Consider the following 14,392-nt stretch of genomic DNA (forward strand, 5'->3'; position numbering starts at 1 on the left):
AATGGTGCTGGGAAAACCAGAAATCCATGTGCAAAAAACTGATATTAGACTCTATCTTACACCAAACACAAAAATCGAACTCAAAGTGGATTAAAGACCTAAACATAAGACCTGAAACTGTAAAACTCTTAGAATAAAACATAGGGGAGAAAACCCCTGACATAGGATTTGGCAATGATTTCATGAACAAAATGCCCAAAGCACAGGCAACAAAAGCAAAAATAGACAAGTAGAGCTACATCAAACTTAAAAATTTCTGCACAGCAAAGGAGACAAACAACAGAGTGAAAAGACAACCTATGAAATTTCCAAGAAAATACTTGCCAACTCTCTTTCTAATAAGGGATTAATATTCAGAATATGTAAGGCACTCCTACAACTCAGTAGTAAAAAAAAAAAAAGCTAATTAAAAAGGGGGGAAGGACATGAATAGACATCAAGTAAGGCATACCCTCTCTGAGCCTTAGATTCTTCATCTTTTATAGAAAGAAGTTGGACTAGATGGTTTATGAGAACTTTTTAACTCTTTGATTCTCTGTTCTGCATTAATAATTCCAAATTTAGGAGAAGCATCCTGGCACTTATCAGGCCCTTCTTATGTAATAGGTAAAACAATATGAAGTTGCCATGTTTGCAAAATATGCAATTTCATGTGGTTCTGTCTAATATTTCAGTGTCATGTACTTCCGTGTAATGATTGAAAGAGAATTATCTTAATACTCCTTTAGAGGACACCCTACACTTACAATGGAATATTTTTCTAACATCATGATTTTACCATAAGAGTTAAAAAAGAAAAACACCACCCAAATAAACTTTCCCAGATGCTCTATTTTTCCCCCGGTTATTGCCTTGATTCGGTTACAGATCTTGCCTGAAACTGACTGATTGCAGAGCAATGCCAACCGCAAAGTTGGCTCTCAAAAGCATGTGAAGAACAGGACAAGCATCCAGGCCCAGTCCATTCTGGCTATGGATGATAAAGATGCCTTTCAGAGGGTGAATGAGGCAGAACTGATGGTGTTAGTCTTTCAGTTTCAAAGGAAGCAGCATAGTGGATTATTGTATCAAAAAATATATTCTTTTTTTAAAAATTGATTAATTAATTTATTTATTTATGGCTGCATTGGGTCTTCATTGCTGTGCGCGGGCTTCTCACTTTGGTGGCCTCTCCCGGAGGGCATTATGCCAAGTGAGGCAAGTCAGACAGAGAAAGACAAACACTGTACGATCTCACTCATATATGGACTCTAAAAATGTTGAACTCAAAGAAGCAGAGAGCAGAATGGTGGCTGCCAGGGGCTGAGGAGTGGGGAAAATGGAGAGATGCTGGTCAAAGGGTACAAACTTTCAGTTGTAAGATGAATAAGTTCCAGGGATCTAATGTACACCACGGTGACCATATATAGTTAATAATACTGTATTCTTGAAAGTTGCTAAGAGAGAGGATCTTAAATGTTCTCACCACAAAAAAGAAATAGTAATCATGTGATGTGATGGAGGTGTTAGCTAATGCTAAGGTGGTCATCATTTTGCAAAATACAAGTGTTTCAAACCAACACACTGGACACCCTAAACTCACAGGATGTTATATGTTAATTATATCTCAACAAAGCTGGAAAAATACTAAAAAAATACAAGTGAACAAAATTCAAAAATACAAAAAATAATACAGATATGGAGAATAAAATGCAAAAGTTCAATAGATCTATAATAAGACTCCGAAATGTATACTCCCAGCTTGCCATTGTCTCTTGAACTTCAGACTGGAATATTCACACTAACTAATAATTGTACTTGGATAATCCATTGACCTTACATGTATTCATTTATTCAACTAACAAAAATTTAAAAAATAAGATTCACCAAATTTAACTTTTCATGTACTCAATCTACAGCTTCTCCCAAACAATCATAAGATCTTACTGCTTGAAACTTTGTTAAATGAAGCCCTTTCTCTACATCCCGTTTCACTATAGAAGGTAGCTTAAAGTGCCCTGCCCTTTTGTCTGTATCGCTGCAACAGCCTCCTAAATGTGTCTTTATGGGTCCAGTCTTGCCCTGCTTTGAATCTATTCTCTCCTTAGAAGCCCAAGTAATCTTCTAAAGTGCAAGCGTAATCATGTCACCTCTCTGTTTGAACCCTATCAAAGACTCTCCATTGCTCTTAGGAAGAAAAGTCTAGGTCCCTGACACGGCTTCCAAGGACTCACTTCCGCTGACTCTGCAGCCTCAGGCTTACTCCGCCCTCCCCGGCTCCCACCCCCGCCAACTTCACATGGCCACACTGCACACCTCTGCAGCCCCTTCTGTGACATGCCCCCTGCTATTCTAGCCCTCCTGACACAACCTCATGTCTGTTCGCCTTTGAATCTCCCCTTAGGCTTTGGGACTTTCTTTGACCTTCTGCCTTTAAGACTGGGCAAAAATGCCCCTCCTCTGTGCTCCTCTAGAGCTGGCACTAAGTTCCATCCTAACACGGACCCAGGAACTCTCCTCCTCTGTTGACCTACATCCTCTATAACAGCGGTCCCCAACCTTTTTGGCACCAGGGACCCATTTTGTGGAAGACAATTTTTCCACAGGCCCCGGAGGCGGGGGCGTGCAGGGGGATGGCTCAGGCAGTAATGCCAGCAATGGGGGGATGGCTCAGGCAGTAATGTGAGCAATGCAGAGCAGCAGGTGAAGCTTCAGCTCACCTGTCCACCGCTCACCTCCTGCTGGGCAGCCGGCTTCCTAACGGGCTGTGGACTGGTACCAGGGTTGGGGACCCCTGCTCTACAAGACCCTCAACTTGCGGGCAAGTGCTGTGTCTAATCTACAGTTGTATTCTCAGTACCTAGTCCAGGGCACAGCACATAGTAGGCATTCATCAGATATTTGTTGAATAAATCAAAAGAGTAAAGTGGAGAAATGAAACTAGTCCACATTAGTAATAATTTTGGTAGTTGAGAATAATTTTCATATTTCTTTCACTGGTTTTCTTCCTAAATCACTAAACTCAAATTTTATGTATAACCATTTCTAGAAGAGGCTCCATTTAAATTTTGCAAAAAAAGCTGAATAACTTCTGTTTTAAAACTCAGACGTGGCAAAAGGATCTTTAAATACAATTTAGTGAAGAATTTGGAAGGTGAGAGATATTGGTTGCCCTTATATTGAAAAAAATATGTATTTATAAAAGGTTTATCACAGTCCCTGGCACAGAGAAGGTTCTTGATAGTGTTAAGTGAATTTGTCTTTCTGTGCTGTCAAAACACTAATTTCTCCCAACCTCCCTGTTTTCTCAGCTTCCCTGTTCTCCAAAAAGGAGGGTGATAAAAACCACTCCTCATGTACACACACAGAAGGAAGAGGCATGGCCAAAGACAGAGATATAGCCTTGTTTAGTTCAAATGTTGAACCTTAAAAAAGAACAAAATAAAAAAATTTTAAATTCAACTACTATAGGTTATGCTTCAGAAATGGGGTCTAGAGGAGTCTGTGTGAATTTCTGTCACTCAGGCGAGAGGGCCCCTCCTCAGAGCCAAGTTAACTATGGCTAGCTCTGGTGGGGACGATGCAAACAATAGTAAGAATAATTGAGGATGTCATCAATACTAGAATTACAACTAGAGGAATACCTGCCACAGAGGGAAAGTATGAATACATGGAACTTTGACCTTGACTGCAGCAGGTGTTTACCTGCAGTAACACATCTGGGGAAAGAGACCACAATTCAGGGTGATCAGCACAGGTACTTCTGTGTTCATTATGTGGGGTGTGTGTGTGTGTGTGTGTGTGTGCGCGCGCGCGTGGCTTGTGGACATCTTAGCGTGCAAGACACAGTCAAGCCAAATGAAGACAGTTATCAGAGGATGAGGAGTAGAGATACAGAAACAATGGTTTTATTTTTCTGTGCAAATGTGCAAAAGCCATAGTCACACACAATGCAATTGAAAGTACAGAAGAAGACAGAGAAAAGGGAGTGTTTTTAAGTCAGCTATGACAAGACATTGGAAAAAAGAAAAGCAACTACTGACAATTACAGTGACAACAGAGCCATCAGAATTGTACAGAGAAAGAGATGGTGAGTGATTCTTAAATATATTTGGAAGGAAACATGTTACATTTGGAATGACCTGTAAGTATATAATTATGGATATGCCCAATGGGAGCAAATGTGAAAACTGTACATGTGGTCTTTGGCTGTATCAATTTTATGCTTACTTCAGATAATATGGGAATGCAAATATTGATGGGAAGGTTTTCCCCACGTCTCTTGCCATGAAATCTAGCTTTGGAACAGATCAGCTGAGATGGTAGGATGGCACATACTGTGTGGAGGCGAGGGGAGCAGGGAGTAGAAAGGAAAGACTTCAACATGAGTCTCTCCCAGTTAAGTGCCTGCTAGCACTCCACAGGATAAATTTGCTGCATAAAATCTTCTATTATTGTTGAAAAATAAAACTGAAGATATTTCCTTTTCTTTTATAGTATACTACTTTGTAATTTTGATTTCATGGTATAGTTAAGTTTACCTTGGTAATTTCCAAAGAAAAACAAGTTTCTTGAAACAATTGGGACTAAATGAGTATTGGATATCACCCAATGGATAAATTACCCTCATATTTTCAAACCTGGGCAGCTCCTAAAGACACAAACACATTTACAAAATGATATTTGGTGGGCCATTGTTATTATAGTTGCTTTCTAAATTAATTCATAGGATCAAATTAGTTTCCCTTTAAATGAACACAAATAATGGCTCCTTTGGAAGGTATATCCACACAAAGATATTTAGCATAAATGATAACATGCAGTGTGGAAGCAATAAAAATATTAGCAAATAAAGTTATTTTCTAATTACTATTTTATATACTCTAAGCAAGAATATATTAATCTTTGCATACCTTATTAATTTACTTTGTAGATCTGTCATTTCAGGTATTTATTTAAAAAAGTCATAATGCCAAATATACTTTGATTATAATAGGTACTATGCTTTTTTTCTCAGATAGTTGAAGAGGATAAATTTACTTGCAAATTTTAGAAAAATATGCCTCCAAGAAATTCAAGCTTTATAATTTACATTTTTAGTGTATGCATATACAATAATGCTTATTTCTTTATTGAATATGCACTGAAAAGCAATTGAGATTAGTCCATTTGATAGAAATGTCGATAAGCTCATAAATCTGTAAGCAATTAACAAAAAGTTATTATTTGTATAGAAAATATTGCAGGAAAAAGAAATGGAGAAAGGTTTTATCTGTCATTTTTTCTGAGGAAGGAAGGTTTTTATGGAATTGTAAATTATACTGGTGAGGTATATAACTTGAGAATTGATACGAATTGTATTAGAAAATTTTCTTTCTAGATTTTGAGGGATTTCATGGAATTTCCCACTTTCTCTTTATATATAGTTTTAACTTACCAGAGAACTGGCAACACTTCATCTGAACAGCTTGTATAAGAGCATAGATGGATACAAAAAGTTTAATCAGTAATTTTCAAATTGTCATGTCATGAATAATAGATAGGAATGAAAGAACATAAATGACTGAGGATGAGGGCGAATGAGGGCAACTTATATTGTAAAAGCACACACAAGAATGGGGTGTGGGAGAAAGTTGTTTCTTACTGCAGTGGTCATTCAAATACAGAAGCGCTAAGAATGATGGCACATTTGTACTAAATACTCTCAACAGTGAGATGTTTCTGCTCATATTAAGAACAACAATTCTTTTTGCATTTAGAGCCGGAATAGGTAAATACTTGACATACTCATAAAGTGCTTGCAATATGCTTAAAATAGTCCTTGAATTTATTTTGATTTTCAAGATGGTTTTTATTTCAAGGCATCTCTTGAAATTCATGGCTTTAAAGTTTGGGAATGTTCACAGGTACGTCAATAATCATCCTGTTCACCCCACTCGACCACGGGCTCATCATTCATGCGCAGAATGAGGTAAGAAAGAAGCTGGAAGAGGTTCTGCCAGAGCAGGAGGGAGACATAGAAGGAGAGGCCGCTTACGTCCAGCTCACAGCGCGCGCCGGCGAAGGCCAAATCACAGACGCACTGGAACTTGTTCAGCAAGTCGTGGCATTGGCCTCCATTGAGGCAGGGATCGGAGGCACACTCATCAATGTCCTTTTCACACCTTGAAAACGGAAACAGCAGAAACCCGGGCCCCACTTCAATAAATTGGCTGTGAAATGAATGGGGAGGGAGAACTCTGGCCTGATTCACCTAGACCAGCGTGGTGTAATTGACCAATCCCCATGCCCTTTGTTGTATATGCTCGATAATGTGGGAGATAATCTTCAAAATTCCTTTCACAAATTTTTCTTTTAATGAAAATAATTTGTACACACACACACACACACACAGACGCACACACAGTTAATTAGAAAGAGAAAACAGGTGCAAATATCTGGAAACCAAGACAAAATGGGGCCATGCATAAGTCAACTTCTCCCTCAAGAGTGTTAGTGTCGTTGCCACCTTATGAAAGTTCAGTTTATCGAGGTACACGGGGACCAGGAGAGTGAGCTGTAGTTTTTCGACCTAGCGTCTACAGAGCAGACCTCCACTGCAGCTGTGAGGGTTCTGATGCATCAGTGCCCCCAGGCGAAGGGGTAAAGCCTCTCAGAAACAGAAAAATGTATTTGGTTTATTCTGAGAGATTTGGGATTATTATCCTTGGGAAACCCATTTTTAACAAAAAGCCAAAATAGATAATAGAAGCTTGCACTTGCTAATAAATCAGTTTCATAGCTAAGTGTAATATTTGCATGCTCAGGGAGAATGATTTTCAAAAGCCAAATTTTCCAAAAACAAATGACATCAATTCTAAGGTAAATAGAAACTTTCCTCTTCCCCAGGACACTGTCATTTCCCCCCTAATTTTCCATGAACTACTATGTGTTTTATTCAATCACTCATTGAGTAGATATTTATTTAGCACTTAACCATGTGCCAAACCCCCTGCTAGGCCTTGGGATAGACGGGTAACTGAGGCGTCTTTCTTACTTTGGGAAATTCATACAAAACCTCAGCTTTGGGAATCTCTATAGAGCAGCTCACAAGGTTGAAGTCCACTGTAAACAATTTTTCATTCCCCACCTCCTAAGAGGTAAGTGTGCGTGCCTGGGTCATCCACTAATCCCTAGGCTCAAACTGAAGGGATGAGGTGGTAGGTTGGGCAGGGCCAACCCAAGGCATAAAGGGAAAAAGATTTCTTCCCAGAAAAACAGCTCCTTATCCCCTTAGATACCAAGCATAGCTGAGACATTTTGTTTTCCTTTTTTGGCTTAGGCTTCTGGGCTGGAAGGAGACTCCTCTGATTAGACCGGAGCATAACTCGGCAGCTCGAGAGAGCCTGCCAAGTACTCCCTGCCCTGGGTGGGCCAGAGTATTCACAGCATCAATCATGTACAACCTGCCAGGGTGACAGCACAGAGTTGGAGGTCTAACCCGACAGAAGAGAAGGCAATTTGTTAGAGGACAGCTTTTCAATATCTTTGGACTTTATGGAAGTCACATCCCCCCAGGCCTTGGGAGACTGTCCAGTATTTTCTAGCTTTCCTCCAGCTATTCTTTCTCTACTTCTTATCTACTTCTCTTTTGAGCTGAACAGTGCACAATATACACACAATCATTATAAACATTATTGGAGCTTTCATTAGAGGTTATTAATAGGTAGAAAATCAAAACAAATAAATCCATTGGCATCCAGTGAATTAACTAATGATGGAGAAGGACTGTGAAAGCACAGAATCCATGGGACATGTGTTCACTATTTTAGAAATCCATTTTCAGTAGAGAAGTTTATCCGGATGAAAAGACTCCTGGGAGAGGAACAGAAATGCAGAGCTTCCTTTTCTTACCACATTTCAAGTCAACAATTTGAATTTAAATGCCAGATACCTTTCTTTTTTTAAAAAACAAATAAACGTTGGAGGAAAGGGAAATGTTTGTTGTAAATAGGAATAAGGTGTGAGTAGTGCAGAAAAATAAGCCAAGGCTTTGAATGAGTTCTGTGCATTGGCCATCAAACATTAATGTGCCATTAAGCATTAAATGGTGACATTGAAGGCTGGAAGTAACCAGCACTTAAATATATAGTTAAAGTGTTGTTCAAATTTTAGGACAAGAAAATCTTTGCAGTGTTTTTGATATATGTGGGATTGGAGGCCAACCGAATGGTCTCTGGGTTAATAATATGGTGCAATGAAAAGTGGAACGTGACTCTAGGCTACACAACTCCGTGCACATGGATACTCGGACTGCCTGTGCCGTTTAGAGCCAACCACTGAAAGCAAGCCGTGAAGGCTAGAGCTAGCTAGCCTTATCATTGAATGTCGGAAGGGAAAAATGCAGGTGTGGCCAAGATTGCCTGCTGTTTTGTAAATGTGACAAAAGAGCTGTATCTCTGTGGTGCCCAAAGAACTGGTTGAAAAAAAGAAAATTCAAATTAATCCAAACTCTAGTTGTTGTGGAGCAAAAATATACCCATTATTTTATTAACTACTCTTTTGGGGAAAATTAATTCAGTCAAGATCTCTTTGTCCAATGCGTTGGACTTGAACTGATCTAATTTGTTCAGAGGAAGTTTGATCAGAGATCAGTATTATCTTACCCTGCATGATATATGAGATGGAGGAGAACTCTTTCCCTTTTCTTTTAAGTGTTGCAAGTAAAGATTTAGTCATACATTTATGCTAGCACATCTACAGGTGAGCAGAGGCTTTGAAGGCAGTGCGACCTTGCAGCAGCACGTGTCTGGATTGGCACCTGACCTGTCACTTAACCTCTTGGCTTCCGTTTAGACAAATGCAAAATGGAAATAATAACAATTAGAGACAATAATAACACTAACAATAATAACAATTTGCCCGGTGCCTGGCATAGCACTAGAAAAAAATGGCTACGTATGTTACCTGCTGTTATAGTATCTCTACCTCGTAGAGCCCCAGTTTGTTACCATTCTGGGAACATTGATCCCCTTGGGAATCCGATAAAAGCTACAGAATACGCACCTTCTTGCACTTGCCCTCACCTCGGCCAGTCAAATGCATATGCAAATTTGCCTGCATGTTCAGCAAGTCACAGACCAAAACCAGCCAGCGATCAACCCCATACCGACAATCCCGGCATTGGGTACAGCAGAGCTGAAGGGTTTCTCTGGGAAAGGTAGATTCATCTGGATAAAGTGTGTATACTTTTAGGGTTGAAGGTAATTCTAGGGGCAATCTTTAAGGTTTATTACATTCTACCTTCACCAACAAGCGTGTCTACATCACGTACTAGAGTTAGTGGGACAGAAACACGCATCCAGAAGTACCTCTAAAAAAACAATATCACATTTTACTGTTTTCGAAGACATATTTCCTTAGTTAAGTCAGCTAAAAAAGCGTTCTTGACTTTGACCTAAACTGTAATTTTTCTTCTTTTTTATTGTTTGTCTCTGTCCGGACCTATATTTCAGCACGGATTTTCCTATGGGAACTGAGATGAAAATTTAGAGGAGAAATAAACTTTGCATAATCTCACTGTTGTTCAGCCCAGGCTTTTCCCCTACAAAGCTCTGCTGCGACTCACCATTCCCCAGTGAAACCTGGCCAGCACACACATTTTACTTCACCCTGGAACTCTGTGCAGTTGCCGCCGTTATAGCACGTGAGGTTGGTCTTCTCATTCCCACAGACTGCTGAGGGTAATCTGGTGTATCTACAGAGAAAAGTAACAGCCACACTGTTCACCTTGCTCATTTCATTTATGAAAACGTTTTAGAAAAGTTCATGTATATAGTCAGTGCCAAACTAACTAGGTACTCAGTCTGGCTGAGCCACGAATGCTTAACTGTGCTGTTTTGTTCCAGAATCACCTTCTCAGTCCACAGCTCCTGCTGGAGGGCTGCGCTGTTCGGAGCATGGCTATCCATTTTCCACTGCTACCCAGTGTTCATTCGTGAGATAAGATCTATGCCGGGTGGGGCGGGGGTGGCAATTAATTTAGCGCCGGAAAGAAACTTTCTATAGCTAGGGCCAGAGGAAAATTGCATCTCTATAAAGGCCAGGAAAAAAAGGACAGGACTCTGGTACCCAAGCCCTCATGTGATTTCTCCATTGCCTTTCACAGCTGAAGTCCAGTTGCCCTGCCAACACTTGCTGTCCCCATCTAATAACTCACAGCTCATCAGAATGCAAGCCATGTGCTGTCCAGGAGGTTTGTACACGGCACTCAGTGGTGACCACGTGTGAATTCTGAGCTTGGCTCTTTTGTTTATCAACAGAGCTCTATATATTAAGGAATCCTTATAAGGGTCAGAACAAATTGTTAGAAGCTAAGCAGAACTTTACTGTGTGATAAAATCCAGTGGTGTGAAGGGACTGGTTAAAAAGATTTTATGGTGTTCAGGTCCTTCGACCCACTGTGCATGTTATGCATGGAACTGGATACATAGTTAATATTCAGGGAATATCAGATGAATCTAATTTGTCCTGCTGTGCGTGCTGCAGCTAATATGGAGAAACCGGTCTATATGTGTCTATATGTGTCTCTTCCCACAAGAGCTAATCAATTCGACTTTAAACCAAACTTAAGGTAGATAGCTAGTGGGAAGCAGCCCCATAGCACAGGGAGATCAGCTCGGTGCTTTGTGACCGCCTGGAGGGGTGGGATAGGGAGGGGGGGAGGGAGGGAGATGCAAGAGGGAAGAGATATGGGAACATATGTATATGTATAACTGATTCACTTTGTTATAAAGCAGAAACTAACACACCATTGTAAAGCAATTATACTCCAATAAAGATGTTAAAAAAAAAAAAAGAAAGAAAATATCCTAAGGGCTTTTCAAAGGAGCCAAAAGCGGCAACCAGCATTGAAAGACGTCAATTAGCAATGCAAATATGAAGCTTTGCATACATCATATGTTTAATAAACAATTTTGAACCTCATTACAAAGTACTTTTGAATCAAAACTTTAATCTTTGAAAACTTGACTTTGATGAATTAGGCAGAAAAGATACTGCAGCACTGGTTACTGGGGCATATTTGTTTATTTTACTTATCCAAAGTCACCATGGCAGTAATATTAATTTTGATCCTGAATGTCTTTTGCTTGTAAGCATTCAGATTACCTGTTGGCCAATGAGTCGGTTAACTCATGAGAAGTGACGTTTTATTGGAATGTCAACACTCAGCACCTAACCCTGTGTCATGCCTTCACAGGCTCTGAACAGCAATAAATGTTATGGAGACAAATACATCTTACAGGTGTGGCTACCTATTCTGTCTACCAGGAGATTCATCCAGTTAAGGTACCACTTCTGAATTAGTGTAATGTCTGCAGGCTGCCAGCCAACTCCAGGCCTTCCTGTCCACATTCTGGAATCTATTGCTTGCTAGAAATAACCGTCTCACGTGCCTGTAACAACTCAATTGTTTAGTGAATTCAAAACAAGTTATAAAAACAATAATGAATTCTACTTACATAGAAATACTAAAGCAGTGTGACTTGGCAGGAAAATATTCATTCCTGTTTCTATTTATATTACATGAAACGGATGTGACTGCCAGAACTAAGCTTTATAGTTTTAGAAAAAACTGTGAAATGCTTTGAAATGGGCAAAAGAGATCACTGGGTATTCTTTCAGTGGAATGCTGGGTGTTATATAAAAGACCCTCTAAGATTATCTGATTTTTCTAATGTGTATGACTCAGGTTTTCTTTACCAAGCTAGTTCACAACTCTGTAAGTTGTAGAAAATTATAGTAATACTAATGGGTCTTGTTCATTGAAGTGCAAATGAATTTGAAGCGATACAGTCCATTGTCACACTGTAGAAATAGCGTGGTTCGAGTACTAATTTTGTTGCCCTATAGGCTATTAAAAAATTTTGCATTTATTGGTAAATTCATTTCCTCATCCCTATTTACAAGTGTGTATATATACTATATGGACATATTTATGTATATGATTAGATTATTCTTTGACATTTTGATTTTTGTCTTACTGGTTCCCTCATTAATTAATGACAAAGTCATCAAAACGTTCATTCTGAGAGTCATGATTTCACCCTTTTGAAATTATACTTTAACATAGTCTTTTCAGAATTAAATGAGTTTACCTGCCTGAAATACCCCAGAGTATTCTCTTAGGGGTAGGAGTCATGCTTCCTCCAACAATACTAAAATTCAGCTCTTGCATTTGTTGTAAATGTATTTGTTTCCTGAGGCCTTAAGGCTGTCAGACTCTGGGGCTGTAGTTCCTGAGACATTCTAACAGAGATGACTGAGAAAACATTTTGCTCAAAGTCTGGTCCAAACCCTGCCCTTCCTCTTTGTAGAACATGCCAGCAGGTGAGATCCTGTCTTCGCAAGACCAAACTGTGATGGCCGTTGACTGTCACCCCCTGCTCAGCACAGCCTGTATGTTCATACCTGGGCGGAGAGCTTTCCAGTTTGAAGATGTAGAACACAGCTCGAAACACACTTTATGTGGATATTATACTCACCTGCAGAATTTTCCTGTGAAATTTCCAGGACAGCGGCAAGAATAGCCACTGGTGTCACTGATGCAGGTGGCCCCGTTTGCACACAGGTGGCTCTGGCAATTGTCTACATCTGATTCACAGTTCACACCGGTGTAGCCAGGCTCACACCTGCAGCGATAGCCTGCAACTCTGTCGGAGCAGTTGCCATGGATACAGGGGTTTGAAAGGCATTCATCAATGTCGAGTTCACAGTGTGCCCCTGACCATCCCACGGGACAGGTGCAGTGATGAGAACTGTACGTGTCTTCACAATGTCCTCCATGCAAGCAGGGGTTGGAATTGCAGGCGTTTAACTGCAAACAGCCAGTAACCACTGGATGCATAGAGATTTTGAGAAACTGCTCCTCCTGAGGCTTATTAATGAAACCATGAACGTTTTCAAAGTAAGAGAGATAAATGCCACTGATTTCTATTGTACTTAGACACCCTCGCAGGCCCTGCGTGTTGTCACTAGCTCGCTCACCCACATAAATGTTTATATCATCCTTCAGGAAGCTGAGACTCCCAGTAGCCACTGCGCTGGTCACAAGAGGTGTTTGCTGGTCCACTTCCATTTGCCATCTGGAAGCCTGGGCCTGTGGGTCTGTCATGGAGAGAGTCACTTGGTGCCACGCGCCATCATTCACTGACTGCAGACTTGTCAGACTCAGCATGTAAAAACTGTTGCCACTCTGCAGCTGAAATAATAACTGGGAATCCCGAATGCTAATATTAAGGAATTCAGGCTCCTTCTCTGCGTGCAATATGATCGCATTTGCATCCCTTGTTCTGAAACCAAATGTGATATTGGTGAGTTCTCTGGTAATATTCCCATTGCTCCTGAATAATATCTCACTGCTTTGTCCATTAAAAACAGCATTTGCGATACCTAAAGAGAGAAGGCAACGCCAATCAGCAACTTTACTAAATCTGTAATGTTTGCCTAAGTACCTTTAATGATCATCACGTTACTACCGTCATGTATGGATTGTTTGATACAGGCTAGGCACTCTGTTAGTTGCTTTTATATTTTTTTAATATGAAGTTCTCGAATATAGGTTCATTGTTATTATCATCTCTATTTTACAGAAGAAGAAAGTGAGGCTCACAGAGGTTAAGTAATTTTCTCACGGTCAAGTGGCTAATAGATAATTAAGCCAGAATGTCAAACTTGGGTGGTCAGATGCCAAAACCCAAATCATTTATTTCTTTTCCACTGAAATGCAGTACCTTCTAATGTTATTTTACAGCTGCTCCCACAAATAAAGCATTGGTTACCCATTTTGCACATAAAGAAATCAAGCACAAAGAACTCACAAGTCTAGCTATAAACTGGGCCTCAAGTGACACAGTTAATTAACAGTGGAGTCTGGCTTCTGAGTAAACTGACCGGGAGGCACTTAAAAGTAGCATTCTAAATGACTAATTTACTACCTGGCAAACTCTAGTCATGTGCTGAGTTACCAATCTGTGCCTAACTCCAAGTAGCATCCTGTGGTTGGGCAAAATTATACAACCGTACCCTCTGCTCTAATATACGCCCACATACATGTGACCACATGGGACCACAGCACTTTTGGGCAATCTTATTGCATTTTTCTATTAGACTGTTTTTCCAATTCCACAAGATCACTCGTTCACAGCTTGCTTTATCTCTTAAAATATCGAACCCTCTCTGTTTATGATCTCCTTTGTTACTTTCTTGAGAAAACAGGAGAAAGAAGAACTGCTTCAGTTTCCCACCGAATCTGTAAACCTAACAAATCTGGATCCACTCTGCTTTCCATTTGTTACAATGGATGCATTGTCCTTATTCTCATCTGTACAATAATAGAAAAGAGATCTCCTGTTCTCTGCCCCTGGTTCCTGAC

The 14,392-nt window shown here is 40.1% G+C and overlaps 1 protein-coding gene across 2 annotated transcripts in view; it reads right to left on the reverse strand.

The window, feature by feature from the left end:
• Positions 1-14,392, reverse strand: part of CRB1 (crumbs cell polarity complex component 1) — a 270,924-nt gene that overhangs the window by 30,152 nt on the left and 226,380 nt on the right. For both annotated transcript variants that reach the window (XM_089906531.1, XM_089906528.1), the window contains 3 exons: positions 12,504-13,410; positions 9,587-9,715; positions 6,017-6,143 (listed from right to left, as the gene is read on the reverse strand). In XM_089906531.1, coding sequence (XP_089762657.1) covers positions 6,017-6,143; positions 9,587-9,715; positions 12,504-13,410 — 1,163 coding nt within the window. The remainder of the gene's footprint in view (positions 1-6,016; positions 6,144-9,586; positions 9,716-12,503; positions 13,411-14,392) is intronic.

Source organism: Delphinapterus leucas, chromosome 1, assembly GCF_059928025.1.
Source record: "Delphinapterus leucas isolate spDelLeu-1000000601 "Yukka" chromosome 1, BTC_Dleu_Yukka2, whole genome shotgun sequence".
NCBI lineage: Eukaryota > Metazoa > Chordata > Mammalia > Artiodactyla > Monodontidae > Delphinapterus > Delphinapterus leucas.